The sequence below is a fragment of the Astyanax mexicanus genome, chromosome 11, assembly GCF_023375975.1.
Source record: "Astyanax mexicanus isolate ESR-SI-001 chromosome 11, AstMex3_surface, whole genome shotgun sequence".
In the NCBI taxonomy this organism is placed as follows: Eukaryota; Metazoa; Chordata; class Actinopteri; order Characiformes; family Acestrorhamphidae; genus Astyanax; species Astyanax mexicanus.
In genome coordinates this window covers 17,550,489-17,575,074 of record NC_064418.1, presented here as the reverse complement: position 1 = coordinate 17,575,074, position 24,586 = coordinate 17,550,489, and the positions used below count along the sequence as shown (strand labels likewise).

The 24,586-nt window shown below is 39.2% G+C and overlaps 1 protein-coding gene across 2 annotated transcripts in view; it reads right to left on the bottom strand.

Annotated features, from left to right (window-relative positions):
- dnah7 (dynein, axonemal, heavy chain 7) overlaps positions 1 to 24,586 on the bottom strand; it is a 234,257-nt gene that overhangs the window by 189,426 nt on the left and 20,245 nt on the right. For both annotated transcript variants that reach the window (XM_022680457.2, XM_049485303.1), the window contains exons 13-20: positions 18,661 to 18,788; positions 18,240 to 18,318; positions 17,282 to 17,506; positions 15,673 to 15,819; positions 14,618 to 14,938; positions 13,299 to 13,666; positions 13,009 to 13,195; positions 5,106 to 5,299 (exon numbers count right to left, since the gene is read on the bottom strand). In XM_022680457.2, the coding sequence (XP_022536178.2) occupies positions 5,106 to 5,299; positions 13,009 to 13,195; positions 13,299 to 13,666; positions 14,618 to 14,938; positions 15,673 to 15,819; positions 17,282 to 17,506; positions 18,240 to 18,318; positions 18,661 to 18,788 (1,649 nt within the window). The remainder of the gene's footprint in view (positions 1 to 5,105; positions 5,300 to 13,008; positions 13,196 to 13,298; positions 13,667 to 14,617; positions 14,939 to 15,672; positions 15,820 to 17,281; positions 17,507 to 18,239; positions 18,319 to 18,660; positions 18,789 to 24,586) is intronic.

Below are 24,586 nucleotides of genomic sequence, written 5' to 3'. Positions count from 1 at the left end.
TTATACAGTTTGCATCATATAGGGTTCTATCTAATACTCTACGCAAGGCACTATGCAATGCTCATTGCTATCATACACCCTATAGTCCTTTTTTACGCTTGTGCATCTGTTGCACAAAGGTCTCATTCCATGTGATGCGGTGTTTCTGTATAAGCCTGCTTTATTTCTCTAAATTAGTGGTCTCAGAAGAAAGACAGGTTTTGGCTCTTGCTCATGAATATTCATACATGCAAACATATCGCCTCTGATTGGCTAACAACACTGCAACAGAGAATGTCTACCTGCTGCCTCCCCCCACAGTCAATTTTACAGCTCTAAAACTCAAAGGACAAAATGTTTTCAGAGATAAAGCTTTAGTTGTAAAAAATATAGCACTGAGTGTTAGATAAAGTTAACCCCTAAAAAAACAACACAACGACACAACTCGTGTTGAAGCCCCTGATCGAGGGAGATTAGCAGTGGTCTTGTAGGTCTTCCATTTTCTGATTATTGCTCCCACAGTAAATTTCCTCACATCAAGCTGCTTGCCTATTGCAGATTCAGTCTTCCCAGCCTGGCGCAGGTCTACAATTTTGTTTCTGGTGTCCTTCAACAGCTTTTTGTTCTTCACCATAGTGGAGTTTGGAGTGTGAGTGTTTGAGGTTGTGGGCAGGTGTCGTTTACACAGATAACGGGGTCAAACAGATGACATTAATACAGGTAATAAATGGAGGACAGAGAAGCCTATTAAAGAAGAAGTGATAAGTCTATAAGGTCTACCTAGAATGTCAATTAGGGGTGTGTCGTATCGTACGCAATAATACCTCCAACATTTATAAATTTCGTGAGCGATATTATACCCTGAAATATCGTGCCAGATCTCCCACCCCTAATTATCAGGGTACTACTTTTTTGCTGTTTTTAGCAAAAGAAAAATTCACACTGTTCTCATTTCCCATTAGATATCTACTAGAGACAGACTGTATTTGTCCAGTATCATTTATTTTACTTTATTCCTAGATATATGGAGATATATAGAGTGCATTATTAGTATTGTGACATTCTGGATCATTGACTTCTGTTACAAATCTGATAAAATTCTAGTATTTTTTTTTATATCTCAGTTAGGGGTGTGTTCTTAAAATATACATTTTTATTTATTTATTTTTGTCATATCGCCAAAAGTATCGTTTTCGCGAAAATACCATGAAATATTGTGATATTATTTTAGGGCCATATCGCCCACCCCTAATGTCAATTACAGGCCTCTCTCATCCTTTTAAATGGGAGAACTTGCACAATTGGTGACTGACTAAATACTTTTTTTCCCCACTGTATAATAGACACATCTTGCTTACGATGCTAAAATGAATGTTTCTTCTTTAATTGCTACTGACAGTAATTCACAGTGTATTTTGGTATGGATGAAATCTGTAGTGTTTTAGACACACCGAACACTTAGCAAAGTTTCTGCAGACAAACAAAGTCAGGGGTTATAAAGATGTGGATCAATGTTTCAGCATATTTAATGCTTAGCTGAGGGCAAAGTTGAGTGATATTCAGACAAAGCTCCAAATCTACTGGGAAAGGTTTAACAATCATAACCACCAGCAAGTTAACAGCAAAATCACAATCTATACATATACGAGTTATATGATCTCTACACACAAAAAACTAGACTGAAAGCTGAAAGTCTTCCAAGAACCAGTCCCTCTGCAACCAAAAGCCTTTGAAAACCTGAAAAAGCTTTTGTAGGGAAACATACCAGCAAACACCACAAAAACCAGACTTCAGGGAAAACACGAATCTGCAGCTTTCATAAGCATGCAGGCTTGTTATATAATGCTCTTCCACCTTAGCTTGACTGAAGGAAAAACACAAACACTGGCAACAGCAGCGCAGTTCACATGGTTCTGCTGGTAAAGTCACGTCTCACCTATTAGTATCTCTCTCACAGAGCCACATTCACGTCTGCTGCTCTGTAAATAAGCAGACACTCTGTGTGATGCTGGATATATGCTCCCTTTAATGACCAGGTCTCGCAGGAGATGATGAAAAGCAAACAGTCCCCAGACTAGTCGCCCACCTGTCCAACACTCCAGGCAACTTGGCCACGCCGAGCTTCACCCAGCCAGTTACACCATTTATGAAGTTAAGTTTGCAGTGGTGTGAGCCAAATTTCCCAGCCTTGCATCACCTTTTATAATTCTGTAAATAACCTGCAAGAAATGGTACATGGGTTTGGACAGATATCACTGCAATGAAAATCAATGTTGAATGCTTTTGTGGAAACAGGAAACCAGATGGAACCAGTTCTACTGTATTACCGTAAGTCCAGGACTTCATTTTCTGATTTGGAAATAGCTGTAATGAAGTAACAATAATTTACAAGTGAAGATCATTTGCATAGTGCAAATTATGGCTGTGCCACAATAAATTGTATAGAATAATATTATATAAAGTGATAATAATCCATAAAGTGAAAATAGCAGTATTTAATATGCATGCTCTATAAACTCTGCACTTAAGAACTGTGGTAGATATTTACTTACACTACATACAGTTTTACAATAATATTATTATATACAGTAATATGAAAAAGTTTGGGAACCCCTGATAACCTGATAACCGTCATAAAAGATTTTTCTTTATAAATTATTGATCGCTCAGATGAGCAATTTCAGTTGAATATATCATACAGCAGACGAAAACAGTAATTTTATAATATTTAGTAGATTCTTCTTTTGCAGAAATAACAGCATCTAAACTCTTCCTTTAGCTTCCAATGAGAGTCTGGCATATGGTTGAAGGTATTTTGGACTATTCTTCTTTACAAAACATCTCCAGTTCAGTCAGGTTTAATGGTTTCTGACCACTTTAAATCACACCACATATTTTCAGTAATATTCAGATCTGGGGACTGAGATGATCATTCCAGAATGTTGTACTTGTTCCTCTGCATGAATGATTTAGTAGATTTTGAGCAGTGTTTAGTGTTGTTGAGTAGGGTCGTTGTCTTGTTGAAGTATCCAGCCCTGGCTCTACTTCAGCTTTCTCACTGATTCTTAAACATTGTTCTCAAAAATCTGCTGATACTAACTGGAATCCATAAGACCCTTTTACTAACTTTAACTAGATTCCCTGCACTGATCACACAGACCCACAGCATGATGAACCACCACCAAATTTTACTGTGGGGAGCAGTGAAGTGTTTGTCTTGGAATGCTGTGTTCTTATTCCACCATGCATACTGTCCTCCAAATAACAAAATTTAAATCTAATCAGTGCACAGCACCTCTTTCTCAAATGAAGCTGGCTTGTTCAAATGTGCTTTAGCTTTAGCATACCTCAAGCGACTCTGTTTGTGGCGTTTGCTGCTCAGAAAAGGCTTCTTCTGCATTTATCTCCCATACAGCCTCTCCTTGTGTAAAGTGAGCTGAACTGTTGAACAATGCACAGTGACACCATCTGCAGCAAGACTATGATGTAGGTCTTTAGAGCTGGTTTCTTGTTCTGCCACTTCGGGTCTTAACTAGAACTGTGTCTGTGGTTTTCCATTTCCTCACTATGTTCCTCACAGTGGAAACTGACAGCTGGAATCTTTGAGATAGCTTTTGTTTCCTTTCTCTAAACCATGATGTTGAACAATCTTTGTCTCAAGGTCATTTGAGAGTTGTGTTTTGAGGCTCCCTTGTTGCCACTCTTCAAAGAAGATGCAAAGAGCAATTGGCTCCTTAACCCTTTCTTATAATTGGATTCACCTGTGTTTGTAGGTCAAGGGTCAATGAGCTTGCCAAACTAATTTTGTGTTCCAATAATTAAAAAACTGCCAAAGAATCATCACCACCGCTTTGCTATATCTGAGTGCGGAACCAGGAACTGCAAGGTCTGTTACCTTACCCAACAGTGCAACAATTTACAAAATACAGATCATATGATCTGACCAGATCAGCAAAATAAAATCAGCTAAGTGCATATATGGGTTGAAAATCAGCCAATCCAAACATAGCAGACTGAACCTAACTTAACATTCATCAAAATACACTAATTCTGATAAAAATGTTAAAAATAATCTTTAACTTTTATCTTCATTCCATTTTGCAAGCCATATTAGCACCAAAATACAAATTGCAACGATTGTTGTCAGTATAATTACTGTAGAACCAATTTACCTTAATTTAGATAATGCCTTGTCTTTAGTTGATTTAATATGTTCTTTTAAATAAGTCCTTTAATGTTTCCATTTTCTTGACTTCGGTGTCAGGAATCATATGTTTCTATGAGCCATTTGGATGGCTCCATTATTGTCATGTCACAATTAGGAAACCTGCACAATTAGAATTAAACTGGCACCACCCCTCACCCGTCAACCCTCACCAGAGCCCCACCCACTAGGTCAGTTGAAAAAATTTCCGTTAAGGATCTCAGACAGTGACATGGCGTAGCCAACAACAGCTTACTTGCATAAAAGTGTCAGAGCCCTTAAACAGCACACTCTGAAAGTAGCAAGAACAGAGCTGGTGAGATCTCTTTATGTGAGATTGATTATGTGCAAACAACTTAATGAACATGTTTTGTACAGACCATAGACCTATTCTAACTTGTGTAAAAATAGTGGCTTTTTCACTGTTACAGTGAGGAGAGGTAACATTATCAGTAATTTAGCTAATGTTGATTTAATGCGTGTTTGAGCTGTGTGACAACATCACTATTGACCTCATCTATCTCTATTTATCTGCCATTGTGGCATCAGCATCGCTACCAGTCTCTAACATCACAACTGCACCCACAGCATGCCAGGGTTGTGCTGAATTCAGAAAAAGCACCCCTTACCGGGAGTTCGCTATATCACTTGAATCAAAATCTAAGATAATCCACCGACATAAATTTGTTTATTTTGACCAACATAAATTTGAATATGTCTTATTTTCACTAATCAATAATCTAAGCGAGGGTGCTTTTCATGGTTGGGGTGCTGAATTCAGCACAACAGTTGTGGCAAAATCAGCACCCCAACCATGAAAAGCACCCTCTATTTGTCATATTATAAACATTTTTAAACTAAAACCTTGGTCATATCTTTGAAAAGTCTAATTGGTGTATGCTTCAAGGCTCCACTGCCATACCTGGTTGGATCTTTAGTCTCTGAAAGTATCTCCAGCAGTTCTTCATTAGACAGAAAGAAGAAACGAGGGAAGAAGAGTCTCTTCTTTTCCAGATATTCATTCAGACCCTTCAGAATGAGCTCCAGTAGATTATTGCTCTTCTTCAGCTTGTCCAGCATCTTATCAATTGCCACCACTGCCAGGACGTGCTTATCCTAGGACAAAAAACACAACATAACTGATAAGTTATGACTTAAAAAAATGTCAATAATTGCTGGCAACAACATAAAAAATGGCCATAAAAGCTGTGGGAGAAGTGAGAAACCTGTCAGGCCATGTCACCATATCAGTATCTGGAATACAGCCATCATAGATTCAACATCAGATTTTCAAATTGAAAGGCAGGTGTGTGATATGTTAATCTGGTGGTGAATTTTATCAGAAAACAATGATGTGCTTAATATTTATGTATATATTTTTTTCATTCTCAAATTCAAACAGTGACGTTACCTTCTTTCTGATCACAGAGTGACTTATTACTTTATTATATTGTGACTATCACACCATAGCTTTATATAAAATAACAAAATTCCATTCAAAATGTAGCTCCACATCACAGAACATGTTACTGAGCCCAACCTCACAGGGCCTGAGGAAAGAGGTGGAAAATTCTAATTCACATTTGCAGTAGTTTTAATGTTATGTCAGATTATTGTATTAATGTTCAAATAAAGATTATGCTGTAAAATGACGTGTTCATTAAAATAAATAAACCACAAAAAAAGCAGCTGTGATTGGTCCACCAAGCCTTGTGTTTCCGCCGACGCACTTTCCTTCTTAGAGTGGCACAGAAATAAGAATGTGCAGGCTACACCATAGACTTTGCATTTACTCAGTGCAGTAGTATAAGTAAGCATTGGGAATGTAGGCAGGCCTGTTTGTTAAGACTATATGTGTGTTATATATATGTTTATATGTATGTATATATATGTTTGTTACTAAGGTAACCAGTAAAGGGAGGCATAAGCAGTGAGGTAAATGGGTTCACTTGTGCAAAAGAAAAAAAAAGAAAAATTGAGAAACTGTTGCTGACTTCACATGATTTTTTGATAATTGTTCAGTGGTCTGAGGTCAACAGAGTTAAAATGTTGCTTATTACAGTACTACAGTACATACAGTATGTTGACGGATTTTGTTTTGGCACATACAACTCTGGTAAAAATAAAAAAAACACCAGGATTGGAATAAAGTTATCCAAAAGCAGTGTGTAAGACTGGTGGAGCAAAAAACATGCTAAGATTAAAAACCAGGGTTACTGCAGCAAATATTGAATTCTGAACTCTTATTTCAGCCATTTCTCATTTACTGCAAATAAAAGCTCTAAATGGCAATATTTGTACTTGGAATTTGGGAGAGATGTTGTCCGTAGTTTATAGAATAAAACAACTTTTTTCCAGAGCTGTACAGTGTGTGAGAAGTAGTTTGGCCTAAAGCTACTGCTGTAATTGATTCACTTGCTCCTCTGCTAAAATACATTTGAACTGTATTTTAATTTTAACTTTAATTTAGATTAATATATAGTCCAGTAAAATGCTTGCTGGTCAGTCATGGCAATAGGATATGTACTGAGGTCCAGATGAAACCACAAGGTCTTATAGTTTGTCTAGAAACTTGAGTTGAGGCCCACATGTGGCCCACATGCAATCTGCTGTGTGAAATGATTAAGCAGCTTTTCTTCTCTAAAGCAAAACTAGTCCAACAGCAGCCAGCTGTGGCTGTGTTCTGGCTCACAGGTTGGGATGAAGTTATCACCCTCATTCCACTGCAGTATGTGGGCCAGACAAAAGTACGAGTGTGGGCCAGAACTGGGCCAGGAGTAGTTTGTTATTTGGCATTACTTCAAGAATATAGTGAAACAGTCTTAACGTGGGGTTGTGGGGTAAAGTATTATTTTAATTTTCTGTGCAAATAATTATTTTTTTTAGTTATGTTTTACTTTTCCAGCTTCCATTGTAAGGTTCCATTGCCTTTTACCTTCTGTAATGCAGAGACTGATTGATTAGGGTTTGATTCCCAATCTGGTCAAAAATATTGCAATATACCAATACGAGCACTTAAGCAAGAATTCCAATATTACATTGGCATAATACAGTGCCTTGCAAAAGTATCCGGCCCCCTTGAACTTTTCAACCTTGTGCCACATTTCAGGCTTCAAACATAAAGATATGAAATTGTAATTTTTTGTAAAGAATCAACAACAAGTGGGACACAATCATGAAGTGGAACGGAATTTACTGGATATTTTAAAATATTTTTTTAGAAATAAAAAAACTGAAAAGTAGGGCGAGTTATGGCGTTATAGACGTTTTCTTAAAGTTTTTTTACAATAGATATTTTTAAAATAAAATATCAAGCTATTAACACAAGTCCAAGAATTCCCTGTCCACCCGGTCATCTTGGGAGAACCCCGCCCCTTTAAGAAAGTAACCTTTGACATCAGTGACATCACAACCTTCACACTGATTTATTGTCAAAAGACTGAAGACACTTGCAGCTAAATGTTCAGCAATCAATATTAATATTCTAGATATTGTCTTATTACTGATGTGCACTGAGGTGAAGCTTAAGATGTCCACACTGTTGTGATAAAATATTGCAGTTAGTAAAATAATGAAAAAAAAGCAAGAAAAAATTACCCTTAACCAAACTTTTTGGATAAGATGCAATCATCAACTCCTCTACTCTACCTCTCTAGAGGCCTAAATAAAGACAAACAAGAAACATCAACATTAGGTCAGTAAATCCATCAACATTTGACAGGTAAAACATATAATACATTCAGAAAAACATTGTAAAATCTATTAAGTTAAGTTCCCTCAGAGTGAGGGTAACCCAAGATTCTCAACTCTAGCTCAGCCACATTTTCATTAAATGCCAATTCTGAACTCTTTTATATTTGATAAATAGGCAAAAGAGGTTATATATAAATTGAATATTTACGCTGAGATTTCTTATGTGCTATTTTTATTGCTTGTGTATTTCATGTCCTGTAATCTCAATACATTATTCTACCTCTGCAAAGAAAATTAATAGAGTTTAGACAGTCTAAATATACCTGTACATATATCTTGTGCTGCTTTTTTTTTATCTAAAACCTCTGTTAATGTGAAATAAAGATATAAAGTTCAGTTACTGCTGGGGGAGTAGAAATCACGTTCAAAACAAGACACAAGCCCGACGCTCAGGAAAGCCTCTATGTTTCTACTGTAGCTCTTTCAACTCTCGAGCCCCAGCAGTTCAGACAAATTACCGAAAGATGAAAAAAGAGCCTGTGGAGGATCGACACAGATGGGAGCTTTCATTTCAAAAACACAGTTGTGTCAAATCCGCTGCTTTTAAGTCCCAAAAAACAGAAGAAGAGAGGTTGTGTTGTGAAGGTGCCTCGCTCGAAACCACTAACTAATTCAATCTGCTGCCTTTCAACCTCCCTCCAAAGGGTTGAGTCAAAGGTCTGCCCATCATCTGAGACAGAGGAAACGATTAGAAATGCTCCTTCCTTTCCTGTCTTTCCTCCACGCACATGCTTTTCACCAAAGTCTCGAATATAATCACTACGCCCCCTCCTTCCCTCCATTTCTGATTACTATTGATTTTCTATTACCCACGGTGACTGGAGCTAAAGAGTCGAAGATCGCTTTTGGAACACATGGCACAGGATATAAAAAAAAGAAAAAAATCAACAACAATATAAAAAACACGGAATCTGAAAGGAGGATTCTTGGCGTGGGTAATGAAGGGGCGGTGATGACAGCGGCGTTCGCCAAAGCCTCCTCCAAATCACCTTTTATAAAGCGTGAAAAGAAGCCATTGGGTGGCTCTAATGGAAGAGAGCGTGGAGCGGTGAGATTAGACGGGCCGTTTTTATTACCCGGAGTCGCAGGACGATGCGGCGGATCGGAGCGAGCAGCTGCCTACGACGTAAAGAGATTAATGCCCCTCTCACGTTAAATGAAGAAATCAAATTATCAGCCATGATTCACCGTGGACAGACAAAGCCGGGGCGTGTGCTCATTGGTACGCCACTGACATTTCTTTAGTCTGCGGTATCAAAGGCTATTGTAATTATACACTCATAATGAGGAGAGTAATGACATCCGAAATAGCTTTAAACTAGTTTGAAGGAGAAGTTTACCCCCCAAAAAAGTAATAAAGGTAGTTAAACAGCTTCCACAGTTGGCTTTTTCTATTTTGTAGAAGTGTTGCTAGCAAATGATAATAAATATTGGCAGCCTGAGTTTTTTCTAGCTGAAAGTCATGCTTCTTACAGGTTAAGCTTCATTATACCACACTGCTAGTCCTAATCTTGCAATTTGATTGGCTTAGCAGAACTAAAGCAAATGTCACATAAAACTGAAGCTAGCAATACATAAATAGCTAAAAAAAAGTGCTGCAATAGATAACACCACAACCTTTTGGTGAGCTACAACATTGTATAAAAAACTGAGGTTTTATTCCCAACCTGGTTGACAAATGCAGAGCGAAACCAATAAGAGTCCTTGGGCAAGATTTCAAACACTTAATTGTCCCACCTCTGTAATCCTGTAATCTTGTAAATGACACAGAATATAAAATGGACAGATAAATAGAGCTGTGCAATGTGAGAAAATTATTGTATCATGATATTTAAAGAGATTTTCAAGATGCATAATATTTATAATAATGTTTTGACTCACAGTCAAAATGAATCAGCAGTGGCAGATTCTTAAAACTGCTATTCAAATACTACATTTACATATAGTACAGATTTTATTAATGCACTTTTTATTAATGCACATCATCCAATCATGTAATGAAATCTACAGTTGGGTCAGTGTTCTTTAGGCTTTTAAAAAAAGCATTTTGTTGATATGATAAGAAAATTTATCACGATATGATAAAATATCGTCATATTGCCCACATCACCAGAATGCTTTAAAATGAAAGCAGACCAAGAACGCTTGAGCAGGTAGGTTTCGGCTGGATGTTATGCCAAAATTAATGTGCAGATTGTTTTAAATATTAACAAATTACAAATCAAAGGCAAATCTTGATGAAAAAAAATAATAATTTGGTTAGAAATATACCTGTCATGAAAATTATGTTTTGATGCTTTGTACATCAGTCAGACATGACCTGCTGTATTAATAATATTAATAACTAATATTTTTTTCTATATTACTCATTATTAGGGGTGTGACGAGATCTCGTGGAACGATATTTCTCGTCAAGCTTTAATCTGTCTCGCGGGAAAGAAAAAAGTTTAGTGTAGACTTTTTAAGCGGGATCTGGCAACACATCAGGGGCACAACTACGCACAGGGGGCGGAGGAGATACATTCTGACATTACTAGCCCACCGCGCTCCGCAAAACCAGTGTAAGAGGAACCAGTCTGTTAAGTTTGTGTTATATGATTTTGTCAAATAAAACTCTAGTTTTCAAGCCATTTTTTCATTTTTGACGTTTTCTTTAAAATTTTATTTTTAAATCTCGTCTCGTCTCGTTATCGAGAACCCAGTATCGTGTCTCGTCGATATTAGTGTCTCGTCACACCCCTACTCATTATGTTTTTTATTATAAAGAGTGGGCTTATTTCATTTTTCAAATTGTTTCTTCAGGGATGGCTTGGGAGCACCCGCACCTGTAATGAAGTAAAGTAATGAGGTCTTATCTTGTATAATGCTCATGAAAAGGCAATGTGAGACGTTCTAATACTGAAATTGTGCAGGTATTTAACATTCCTCAATCCACAGTATCACATGTGTACCTGGAATACACCATAGAAGACTATTATTCTTACCTACAGCATGCTCATTACTGGAGGCATCTGGCTAGAACTGTCTACATTCACTGTGTGAGACTCCACACACACATCTCACAGGGTCAGTTTAGAGTTTTAAAGCTTTTATAGGACATGACAAAAGTCATAGGACACAATCATAGTTTCTGTCCTATAACATGTGGCATGTCCCTGTACATTATCCTTGTATCTCTAGCGGTAAAACTAACAAAAACTTCTGACACCACCACCGCCCAAGCCACATCAACTACCGCTGAGGGGAAACTGTGAAAAGTCAACTTTTCTTGTTGTAAATGTTCACAAACCTCTGCAGAAGACCCATCTCTCGCATTCCTGCTATGATCACAAGCATCCTGAGTGGTGCCTTCTTCTCTTCTCCACCCCTCCGCCCCCGAACCCCTCCACCCCCACACACACATCCACCCTTATTGTACTCTTTCTTGTTTAACCAGCTAGTCTTTGAAGCTGAGACAGGTACAGCCGTCAGGCTGTTGCTGAAGCTGCAGCGTTTTTCATTTTTGACACCTATAAAAGAGCGATCCACTGCTTTCGGTCCAGGAAAGGAGGGGATAGAGGAGAGGTGCAAGGCTTAATTAAAAGACTTGTGTTTTTGAATTCATTCGGCAGGCTTTTTTATCTCTTTACTCGTCAAAAGGCAGGGCACAGCTGAGACGCTGAGGCTGAGGATGAGCAGTGGAGGAAGAGAGACACCATGTGGTGATGTTGCTGTGATGTCAGTGTTAGAATTTACTGGTTTGATTCACTCCAGCTTTTCCATTCCAGCTTGCAGCTCATTTGCAGTCAAATCAAACTGTTGGCATTGTTCTTTAGCAGATGTATCCAAACCTGTCTCCAGAGTCGTCTGTTTCATTACACATTTCTGTCTTGGCGTGCTTATTTGTTATCAGTTTGTTGAAGAAAGGAAGGAACTTGTTAGGAGAAAAACCTGCAGAAAATGCTGGTCTGAAAGCTTAAGCACAATGAAATCAGGTGATATTTTAAAGAATCGAACGTCCACTCAAACACACACTCACACATTTGTCGACAACCCCCTTTCTTTCCTCTGCGGTGATCTCATTTTCTCTGTGAAGCGCCGGGGTTGAGTCCCCCAGACAAAATCTATAATTTCTATTTGATGCCGCTGCCTGTGGCTTTTTTCTGTCTCGTTTTTTGGGAGAATGACAACAGATAGGCTATCGATGTGTCTCATTTCATAGCAGCAGAGGATAGCAATCACACCCTAAAGAGTCTTGAGATGAACAGTGGTGTGTGTCTGTGTGTGTGTGTGTGTGTGTCTGAGGCAGTAAAGTAAGACTGATTAAAGCTCATAGCTCCACACATGGTCACACATGGTATGGTCTACAGCCCAAATGCAGGCTTTGTTGTCATAAAGTGCTCAATTGCTGCTATACTTCTACCCAGACAGTGATTTAGTACATATTTTTTGAAGTATTGGTCTTTTCAATGATAATTGTACAAAAGAATCGTTGGAAATTGTTAAAATGAGCCCTCTGCCCAAACACAGTCCCACGGTAAAGGAAAAACATATCTACAATAAAATCACATGCTTTTCATATATTGCAAATAATGCATCTATTAGTTGAGGCATACAGTATACAAACACTCATTATGGGTACACATGTCATAATAATATGGGGCTTCCAGGTGATATTGGCCCTGAACCACAGTCCAGACTAAAAGGACCATAATTTGCTCCGACCAAAACAGGTTACCCTTATTTATAAACAGAAATAAAGGAATCCAACGGGAATCTGTCATGCTCATTTTGATTTGTAATGTGCCTGCACTCAACGAGAAGTAGACTTCTGCTAGTGAGGCTGAATTCTGCACTACACCAAGAAAGGCAACTCAAGACAACCAAACCGACAATATTAAAAAAAAAGTGTGAAGTATAGGGAGACTCCGCCCTTTTTACTCATGACATAGTAAAGTTCTTTAGTGAGCTCAGTCACTAAACTGCAGTGTGAAAGCAAGTCTATCTGAACTTAATGAACAGTATAAAATGTAAGAAACATCATCATTTTACTTTCAGAAGAAAAAAACTCTTTAGAGTAAACTCTGGCTCACCAGGCTGACTTGCTTCATGGTGTCCCTCCAGATTTTATCCACATTGGTGAAGTGGCGCCCCTCCTCAGGCATCTGAGCCATGATGTCTGGAGAGCTGAAGATTGGCTCCAGGTAGAGCCAGGTAGACTGCACCTTCAGCCATTCATCCAGAATATCTTGTAGCAAGAGCAGTTTACCCTCCCAGTCCCTGAGTCACACACAAATTTTGAAAGACATGATCCAACTCTTTTGGTTTAAAATGTGTAAGACGTTGTGCTTGTGTATGAACCTAAAGAACACATCAGTCTTACCGGATCTCTGACTCGAAGGGCTTGATAAACGGTGAACCTCGCATTGTTTGAGTCTTCACTATGTGGTCATCCAGCAGCATTTGGACATCTTCCACAGATTGCAGGATGGAGGTGCCAGTCTCTCTGTAGGGCAGGAGAGAGAACTCCATCTCGGCCCATTCTCCCGCCATACGCTCCATGGCCTTCTCCAGGGAGAACTCCTTACTGGCCGACTCACTGATGTTCTCAAAGCTGGGCAAGTGCTCCTCTAGATGCAGGGGTAGGAAGTGAGACACACAGGCTTCCTCCTCAGAGGGTTTGAGAGGAGAGCCCACTACCTCTGACATGGCCTCCCAGTGGCGGTCCCGCAGGCCCGGATTACACAGCACCTGCAGGGGGCGATCATTTTGTTTATTGCCATTTAGTAAGTAAAGCTTTACAGTGGAAATTGAATTTGTAGTAAAAACAAAAAAGTGATAATTCCTTTTCTTTCATTATCTCTTAAAATGTGTGCTAGTTATTTCATATGCAAGTTTCTCTGAGTATTAAATCAATATGTGTGCCTCATTAAATGTTAATAGTTAACTTACTAGTAAATTACTATGTATGCCTAATTAAAAATTAATTGTAAGGTATTATTTTATTACTATGTGAAAGGATTTGTCTGTGTTGTTAAGTTAAATAGTAGGTTACTAGGTATTTTTTATAAGTGCCTCGTTAAAATTGCGAAGTTACTAGTGTGTGTCATTAAAAGTTAATCACTAATTATTATGTATAAATCATTATAATAATCATTTAAAATACATGCTAATTACTGCTATGTAAGTTAAGTACTATGCATGTATCATTAAAACTTATGTTACTAGTTATTTATTGTACTAATAAGCTGTTTTGTGTTGTGTGTGTGTGAAACTGCAGTACCTGTAAATAATCATTTTAGTGTTACTAGTGGTTTAATCAACATTACTGAAAATGATTTATAAATTTTGACTACAGTAACATGTGCTAAAACCACTGACTGCTTCAGCACAGAAGTTAAATCCTCAGTTAAAAAGGGAGTATAATATTGTAATTAGATTTTGAGTTATAATTCTGAATTTCTTATGAATACTACAGAAAAAATATATATTGTAGGAAGGTCTCTAATTATTCACCCTCATCATTCCACACATAATCACTGTTGGTTGTTTCTTTGTTTGTTTTCCCTTGAATAGATTCCCCAAGTATTGAATATCTATAGAGACTGGCAGACTGCCAAGGAAGAGTAAAGGGACCCATTATACAAAATGAATGAATATTTATCAGAGGAAGGCGATACATGTAGTTTTAAGATGCAGCACCTGCACTAGGGGGATGTGCTTTTTGAAAGCCTCCACCTCAGCCTTTATGTGGGTGGTGATGCCGAGGGCACAGGGCGACTCCTGGAAGCTCTTCTCCAGTTTGTACAGAGTGCGCCAGAAGTTGCCGATGTCGCTCTCCACCTTGTCTGGGCTGACTGAGGTCAGAGGCCCGTTGAGCCACTGCTGGTGCTGGGCCTGGAAGTCAGACGCTGTCTGGTAAAGGTTCAGATATGGCAGAAGCTGCTCCTGGACCTTCTTGCGCTGCGGGTACTGGGAGATGGGCCATCCGTACGCTTCCTCTTCTGAATTAAAACCATCGATCTGAAGAGATGAGAACAGGGAGAACAAGGGAGAGGTATTTTAAATGTCAGTGTAACATTTATCATTTCAATTTCTAACCTAGGCTAAATACGAAAAATAGAAAATTGGGTATAAATCCTCATTATAGTTATTTTTTTTATCTATGATAGGTATTTATCTATTTTCCAGTTTTCTAGGGTTTGTTTTTTATTATTATTATATTTGTTTTGCATCTTGTTACAAAAATCTCATTTATTACAAAAAGTTTGCAAAAGGCAGAAATGAAAAACTAAAAAATGTAAAACTTGGTAAAACGGCATGAAATTTTTCACACAAAAAAAAAATATATATATATATATATATATATATTACATATTACTTGATTTCCTCAAGCCAATCTGCCATCATCCTAATTTTGTTACAAGGTGCCTTACTTTATGCCAATTGTCGATGCAGTATTGCCGAGTAGCATCACAGCGAGCTCGGAGGAAAGTGCAGCGACTCGATTCTGATTGATTCATCAGCTCACAGACGCCTAGTTCTGGGCAACATCACCCTAGATGTCATGAGGGGAAAGAGTGGCATCTACCCACCCAGAGAGAAAGGCCAATTGCAAGCTACACAACTACACAACAGCAAAGAACCAGCGATCTCCCAATCATAGTGGCAGCTATCAAAGCACCAATGGTCTTGGAGAATGTTATAGTGGAATTAAACACTGCAAAAATCAATGGTTTCAGTTTCTACTGACTCACCTTCTCCATTGCATCCTCTAGTTTGGAGTTGAGTGCCTGAGCTTTTTTCAGATACTTGCTGAGCTCAGAGACTTCCCCGAAAGTTGCAAACTCCTCCACCTGCTTGCTGTACTTCTCCAGAACCTCAACAAACCTATCACACCGCAACTGTGAGAAAAATCATTAGTAGCTAAATTAAGATATGACATCAGTACTTTCTTAAATACCATTAATGAACTTTACTTATTTCATAATATCCTAATGATTTCACTTGTGTAATTTTAGTCATGTAATTTAGTATGAAAGACTTCTGTAACAAAATACACTTGAGTAAACTACACTTGAAATGATCATGTGCACAGAAGTGGTGCAGGATAACTTTTCACACATTAAACTTGTAAATATATACTTTTGGCATCTACACTTTTGAAACTTCCTGTTTAGTAAGAGTGCAGTAAATGTATGACAATTTAACAGACTCTAACAGTAGAGTTACAGTAACACTAGATAGGGAGTTGATCTTTTAACTCATTTCAGGAATAAATGCAGGAATAAGTTTACGTAACATTATTACTATATCTCACAAGAAGTCAAACCCCCACCCCCTTACACTACTATCAGTGTGTAGTCAGTGCACAACTGAGTGCAAATTGTTGCTTCGAACTGAAACAAAGCATTAAAGGCGAATCAGCAGCGAATCAGAGTTGAATTACGTCAAAGGTTAGTTACTGACACCGACCTCAACCAGATCCGCTTGTGATCTCAGGATCTAATTACATGCTAATAACAGCCATCTCAAAAGATCTGATTTGAGAAATCAATTTGTTAATGTGCTCTCTGCTCCGTTGGAGATCATTATAACTTTAATAGCAAGCCTTTTGTAATTCTGATCTAAATCTTTGAGGTGAGGCATTTTTTTATTTACATTACTTTTGGTTAGGAAGGTTCACATCTTATTTTTTTTTAGACTCACAGTGTACACGGGGTACTCTGTTGTTATTCAATGAAAATGTTTGCTGTGTCTGATCCCATGTGTCACTGCTCCAGTAGTGGTGTTAGATTTTGTCTATTATATTAAATGTCAGTTCTGATACATCATCTAACAGATGCCTGTGCTGACCGACTTCACCTTGGGAGTGATGTGGGGAGAGCGCCATCTACCCACCCAAAAAGAGCATGACCAGTTGTGCTTTGGTGCTGGTGCAAGCAGTATGCCCTGTTATACAAACAGGCGATCCACGATTCGAGTCCTTTAGACATCTCAGAACCTCCCAATTTTCCCTTTTATGTTTTAGGTCCCAATTAGAAAAAAGATACTAAAAAAAAAAAACGTTGTTTTTCTATCAAATAATGTAACGGTCCCATTTACATAAACTACAACAAAAAAGTGCAGATGTGAAAACGCCCATAGCTTTACTATTACAAATCTTATTCTATTAATCATTAACTATGACTAGAAACTAATAAATAGAAACTAAAATATAAGTCATGAGAGTTACACATTTAGGTGCAATGATAAGCCTTAACAGTGTTAATATTACAAAACATGTAGGGTAATATATCAATGGTAAGAGCTGCTAATTCTAAGGATTATTGTTGCATCATGTTGAAAGTGTTGTGTCCACCTGACCTTGAGGCCTTTCTGAAACTGCTCAGTCTTCTCAGTAGCGATGCCTCTGTGTTCTTCGAAGACAGAAGGCATGCGCTTCTGCCACTTAAAAACGTCCGTGTTTAGGCGCATGTCTGTGGGCTTAAACATGACGTTCTCAATCAAAAAGAACAGGCGAGTCTTTGAGTCTCTGAGTTTCAGCTCCAGCATGGGCATCTCTTTGGTCTCAACTTTCTCCATGTAGGCCTAGAAAAAGAAGAGAAAACAGAAGAATGGAAAAGTCAGGATCTGCAATTTAGACAAATACAAGGATGTTATGCCTGCAGTTGTTGATGAGTTTTCATAAATTAACAAATGATTAGATTTCATGAGTGAATAAGTGAATAAGTTATGAAAGTTTCATTAAATTACATTACATTACATTTGGCAAACGCTTTTGTCCAAAGCGACTTACAATAGTGAAGTACAAAAATAATAGAAGTTAAAGGTAAAACATTTTAGACAGGGCTTAAAGGAGGGGAAGAAGGAAATGAGGTTGGAAGTAGTTATTTAGTTAGAGGTGTTAAGAGTGTAAGTGCTATTTAAAAAGCTCTGTCTTCAGGAGTTTATTAAAGATAGTGAGAGATTCTCCTGATCTGGTAGTAGAAGGTAGTTAGTTAGAGGTGTTAGGAGAGTAAGTGCTCTTTGAAGAGCTCTGTCTTCAGGAGTTTATTAAAGATAGTGAGAGATTCTCCTGATCTGGTAGTGGAAGGTAGTTTGTTCCACCATTGGGGAACTCTGTATGAGAACAGTCTGGATTGCTTTGTGTGAATGTTTGGCAAAGTGAGGCGACGTTCATTGGAGAGGCGAAGTTCATTTAAAGAAAAGTAAGTAGGGAGCTTGATGTAAGTCACTGGCTTAAAGTTTCATTACAGCAAATAACAAAGCACATAGTGAGAAAATCAGAAGCAAGGCATATAGTTAGGTTGAAGTATATGACCTTGAGCGCCATGAGTTCTTGTGTGTCTGAAGGTGTGCTGAGGGCCTTTTTAACAATCTCCTCAAACTCCTCACATAACCTGTATAGAAGACACAACAGCAGAATTAAATATAATACATTACTGTATGTTTCACTTTAATTGGATATTTTATTAAACTGAATAGGCAGTAAAGATGATTTGATTGCATTCAGCCACAAAACCATTACTTAAGACAGTAGCTGATGTTGGATGATTACATTTTGACCAATAATGCCATTCCACTATTCTCCCAAAATAATGGAATGTTGTCTAAATACAAGTACAGGACCATATGGCCAAAAGATATCTTACTAATTATATGTTAAAAATACGTTAAAAAATATAATAACTTTAGGCTGATTTTAACAGGGGGGGTAACAGTGTGGAAGCAATAGCACTTACTTTTTATTGGAAAGCTGGTGGTCCTGCAGCATGTGAGTGAGTAATACTTCTCTGAGACCCTCTGCACGCTTGACCAGGGCTTGGACAAGGTCATGGGACTGGACCTCAAACATGCCAATTCTTGCCACCTATATTTAACAGTAGAAAATATTATCATCTGTGTTTAGAATGGGAAGTGACAGTCAGAGAGTCATGTCCTTCAACAAACATGATGAGGCAGTTTGACTTACTATTGAGTGGCTCAATGTGGAGGTCTGTGAAAGCACACTGTACAGTACATTTGTTCATTTTTTGGGTTAAATTAACACTGCAAGTGATAAAAGAAGACTCATAGGGCCCTATTCAGCAATGTATAGGTAAGCCATCAACTGTGCACCATGCAGTTTGATTTAGGGCGTGTCAGGGTGTCTTTATTGTAACGATTGGAAAAATGCACTTTGCTCAGCTTGAAACATGCAAAACGCAACTAATAATTTTCTTAATTAATCATGTGCATTTTGGGCTTGAAATAAACCAATGCAGCTTCCTTTTGTTTCCTATTCTTTTTATTAAGTTGGGTTTGTGCACTTATGCTTGTCCTTGTGTGCATAACAAGCGGTATGTACACCTGTTGCCAAGATGAAGTGTACATGTGACTGATCATGTCTGTCTAGGTTGTTTTCAGTCAGTCGCACACCTGTGTTTTTCGTAGCCAAGTCACTTTCATGACTATTTACATTGTAGTTCTCACTGAAGGCATTAAAACTATGAATACACACATGTTGAGTTTTATGTACTTAACAAAAAATGACCTGGCCTCCACAGTCAACGGACCTGAACTCGATCCAGATGGTTTGGGGTGAGCTGGACCACAGAGTGAAGGCAAAAGGGCAGAGCTTTGAGTGCCTCCCTAGGGAGGTGGGGGAGTCTGAGTGGACCTTGTTCTGTGCCTTCATTGTTAAAGCGGCTGATCGAAGCTGTGGCTGCAATGTCGTTGGTGCCTGTCGCTGTGGCAATCCTCAAACGCGATTTTGGACACCGTGGGTATGAGAGGCCGTCAGGCTGAAGAAAGTGTCCTATGAGGCCTAGTTGGCTTGTAGGACTCAGGGGGCCGCTTGAAGCCAAGCGGGTTGCAGCTTCAGCTTTTGTTGAGACCTAAATTCAGGTGTGGGAGGAGTTTTTTAAAGCCATGGAAAATGATTAGCGGTCGGCTTCAAAAAGATTCTGGCAAACTGCAGGAAAAGCAGTTTCCAATCAACTCTATACATGGTGGGGGAGGGATGCTGTTGACCTCGACTTGGGATGTCACTGGGTGGTGGAAGGAATACTAAGCAGAGCTTAGGGACTTGAACGGGGACTTGTCCACCACTGAGCTCAAAGTAACCAAGGTAGTCAGAAAACTTGGTGGGAGAGCTCCGGGGTGGATGAGGTCTGATCTGAGTTTCTCAAGCCTGTTGTGGGACATCCTGGATTGGCAGACAGGGGCGGTGGTTTCCTTTTTTAGGAATGGGGACTGAAGGGTGTGTTCCATATAGGGGGTATAGTCTATAGGGCAGGGGTGCCCAAACTACGGCCAGCGGGCCATTTGCGGCACGTTTCCTTTTTTGGAGCGGCCCGCGAGGTATTTTAGAAATAGAATGAAAGTTGGCCCGCTGTTAAGCAGGCTTTTATAATGTGAGATTCATAGTTTGAACGCTAGGTGTCAGAAACAGGCCAAAGAGTCTAAAAGCGGAGAGGCTGCTCATTTCTAGCGCAGAAAAACGGGGTAAAAGAGTCTAAAAGCGGAGAGGGTGCGCATTTCTAGCACAGAAAAACGGGCCAAATAGTCTAAAAGCGGCGAGGCTGCGCATTTCTAGCGCAGAAAAACGGGGAAAAGGGTCTAAAAGCGGAGAGGGTGCGCATTTCTAGTGCAAAAAACGGGCCAAATAGTCTAAAAGCGGAGAGAGTGCGCATTTCTAGTGCAGAAAAAGGGGCAAAGAGTCTAAAAGCGGAGAGGGTGCGCATTTCTAGCACAAAAGAAACAGGCCAAAGAGTTTAAAAGTTGCAGTAATTAAGGAGTTTAATTTTAAGAGACATAATTAAATGAAACATCAATTTGAAAAATTGGTGTGTAAATGAAATAATCAGGAAAATGTATTATTTAAAGTGGTATATTTCATTAATTGTTTTATTACAGAGTGTGGCCCGTGACTTCAAATATATTTCTCCTTCTGGCCCCCAACAAAAAAAAGTTTGGACACCCCTGCTATAGGGGGTCACACTTCTCAGCCTCCCTGGTAAGGTCTATGCAGGGGTACTGGAGAGGAGAGTCAAATAGATAGTCAAATCTCAGGAACAATGAGGGTTCCGAACGATTCTGTTCATAATCTTTATTATGAGGGGAGTCTGGTTTGGTGACCTCATGATTTCACATTGCTTTTTGCAGATGATGTGGTCCTGTTGGCTTCATCTAGATAAGACCACCAGTTATTGTTGGACCAGCTGAGTGTGATGCTGCCAGGATGAAAATCAGTGCTCTCTCTCCAGGTTGGGAATGAGTTCAAGTATCTCGAGATCTTGTTCATGAGTGAGGGAAGGATGGAGCGCAAGGACGACAGGCGGATCGGCGGAGTATCTGCCATGTTGCGGACTCTGAGCCAGTCTGTTTTTTTGACACTAATTGAGAGGTTATTAATTACATTTTTAACTAATGTATAAAATTCATTGATAATTACAACATTTTAGGCATTAAAATTGAGTAATATTTAACAATATCTTAAATAGCAATAATAAAAAATTAAATTAGTTGAGACATTACTTAGCCGTGTGTACTGTTATTTGTGACTGTTTTTGTGAAGTGTTACCTACATACTCATATGATACTACTGTTCAGCCCTCAGTCAAACTCTACAAACTATTCATATGATTTATCAGATATGTTCTGTGATTTAAAGGTTAAAGGTTTTAATTTTTGAAATGGAAATTAACTTCCAGGAAATTTGCATTTGATAGGAATTGTTTATGTCATTGAAAAAAAAACAAAAGGCTTTTTGGTTCCTGGGTGACGCGCAAAGACTAAAAGGTGAGTGCACCACGCGGGGTAACTCTCAAGAGGAGCCTGAATGCCAAAGTTTCCAACCATTCTCTCACACACACCTGCTTGCCGAGTGCTAATTCGCTGTCTCAGGTATGTGTGCTTCATATTTAAATCCCTGCGTTAACAATTTTTTTGGTCATTTTCCTTACTATAAGATATTGTAGTGTCTGGCTGGATGCGGTGAAAGAATGGACGAAAATTATGTTTACAGGCGTTACTTTATTGCTGGAACAGTCAGCCACAACCACACCAAAGTAACAACAGGCTAGCAAGCTAACAAGCCGACCGGCTAACACTAGCACTCTGGCTGAACACACACAGACACACACACACACACACACAGACACACACACACACACACACAGCGAGCCTCCCTCTCACTCCACCTTTCTACCTCACACACACACACACAGACACACACACACAGCTAATCTCCCTCTCACTCCACCTTTCCACCAGACACACACACACAGACACACACACACACAGCGAATCTCACTCCACCTCTCCACCTCACACAGACACACACACACAGCGAGCCTCCCTCTCACACACACAGAGACCCCACGCTCTTTCATCGACCCCCCCATGCTCTCCCCCAATAACCTGCTTGTCCTATACCCTAAAAAAAAAGAGCATTTTTAATAGTCAGTAAACACATAACAATATTGCAGGTTCACTATAGTATTACTTTCTTCTTGCATCTCAGGGAGTGACATCTGGCCTCTGTGACACACATGTAACACCACGCAGCAACACAAACACTGGAGGGAGGTGTGTTTTCTAACTGGAAGTACAGACACTGTTCTGAGTTTGTATCAGCTAAAGATAATTAATAGGTCCATTCTGAAGGCAGCTGCCTAGGTCGGCATTGCCTTCAAAGGCAATATTTATTAATATAAATGTAGTCTTTAATGCAAATACATTCAATTTAAATTTACACAAAACGACTTGGACCACATGATGTGAGGCCTCACTTGAAAGTTAAAAGAGAAAAAGCAGTTTAAAATATAGTTTAATGGAGAAAAAGGTTTGCTGAAACCAATCAAGGAATGAAAAACGCACAACTAGCCGAGAAGCAGAATTCCTGACTGTTCATTTAATTGCTTTGTTGTACTGCACTTTACTCACAGCCTCCAACTACAAGTGCATAAATCATTTCATAAATCGTTTCATTGTGAAAATCGTGTTATACTGGATTTTCACGTTCACTCTCTTCAGTTTCGTAGGACACAGACGGTGCTTTTCTGTTCTCAAAGTACAATTATCAATAAAACCCAGTGTCCAGTCTTTATAATAGGCTTAATGCATCAGGGAATGGAAAGTTCTTTGTTGCAGGCTGAGCTTTCGCACTCCCTCAGTGGTTTTATTCATGCTCGGTTTATACAAAGGCCCTATTCTGCCCACTAGAAATGGTTTATAATCCCAGTAATGACAACTCCAGTCACTGAAAGATGTTTTCCACGTAACAAAAAAGAAAGTGGCAAAACCATTAGAGCATGAACAAATATAATTTCTTTTTGGAGAGTTTGAGAGACTTATTCCAATAGGCCTTTGCAGAGTGTTAAACTTGTTGAAAAGAACAAAAGGGAAATGACAGCGAAAGAAATGCAATTAATTAAATCTAAGCTTACAGAAAAGGCTTACTGTTGTGGTCCTTTAGGGCAGATTGTGAATATCCCTTCTGTGCCGCATCTGATTTACCAAACTAATAAGAAAAATGCAAATATGATGATTAATTAAAATTCTTATTGATAAACAGCCGCTGACAAAAGAAGACACAGACGGTGTTAAAGGCGCCACATCATAGAAAGCCAAATTTGAGCATAACGCAGGGCAGCAAATAAAGAATACAGAGTTTTCACACATTAATCAGCCATAACATGAAAACCACTGACAGGTGATGTGAATTATATTGATTATCTATAGTACCTATCATTGAAGGCTTTACTTTTTTTCATTACTCAAGTAGAAGTATAGATACGAGGGTGTAAAATAGTTCTTTAGAAGTTAAAGTATCAACTCAGGCTCTTTACTCAAGTATAAGTGTAAAAGTACTGCTTTCAAAACTACTTAAATTATAAAAATTAAAGTAATGTAAGTAATTTCTAAAATGTTAATGTTGAAAAATTTGGAATGCACTAGGCTACCTGTTTCGGCCGCATATAAGCCCATTGAAAATGTATTCTGAAATCACTATACGTTCTTTGAAACGGCTCATTGTAGACATTTGCTCATGACACTGCAATTGTGGGTTTCTTACCAGGTGATGAAAATGTTCATAAGGAGAATCGGTGTCTCTGTGCCATCACTTCCACTAGCCATTTTGTATTGCGCTTTCTCTCACTCTCGTCAATGGTCTCTCTCTCTCTCTCTCTCTCTCTCTCTCGCCCTCACGCTCCGCGCTCTCCGCGTCGTTGATCCTCTCACTCTCTCTCTCTCACTCTCGCACACTGCGCTCTCCGCGTCGTTGCTCCTCTCTCTCTCTCTCTCTCTCACTCTCGCACACTGCGCTCTCCGCGTCGTTGCTCCTCTCTCTCTCTCTCTCTCGCTCTAGCACACTGCGCTCTCCGCGTCGTTGCTCTTCTCTCTCTCTGTCTCTCTCGCCCTCGCGCTCTGCGCTCTCCGCGTCGTTGCTCCTCTCTCTCTCTCTCTTGCCCTCGCACTCCGCGCTCTCCGCGTCATTGCTCCGCGCTCTCCGCATCATTGCTCCGTGCTCTCCGCATCATTGCTCCGTGCTCTCCGCATCATTGCTCCGTGCTATCCGTGTCGTTGCTCCGCGCTCTGCGCTCTCCGCGTCTTTGCTCCTCTCTCCACGCCGTTGCTCCGCGCTCTCTGCGTCGTTGCCAGTATGTTATTAACTAGCCAACG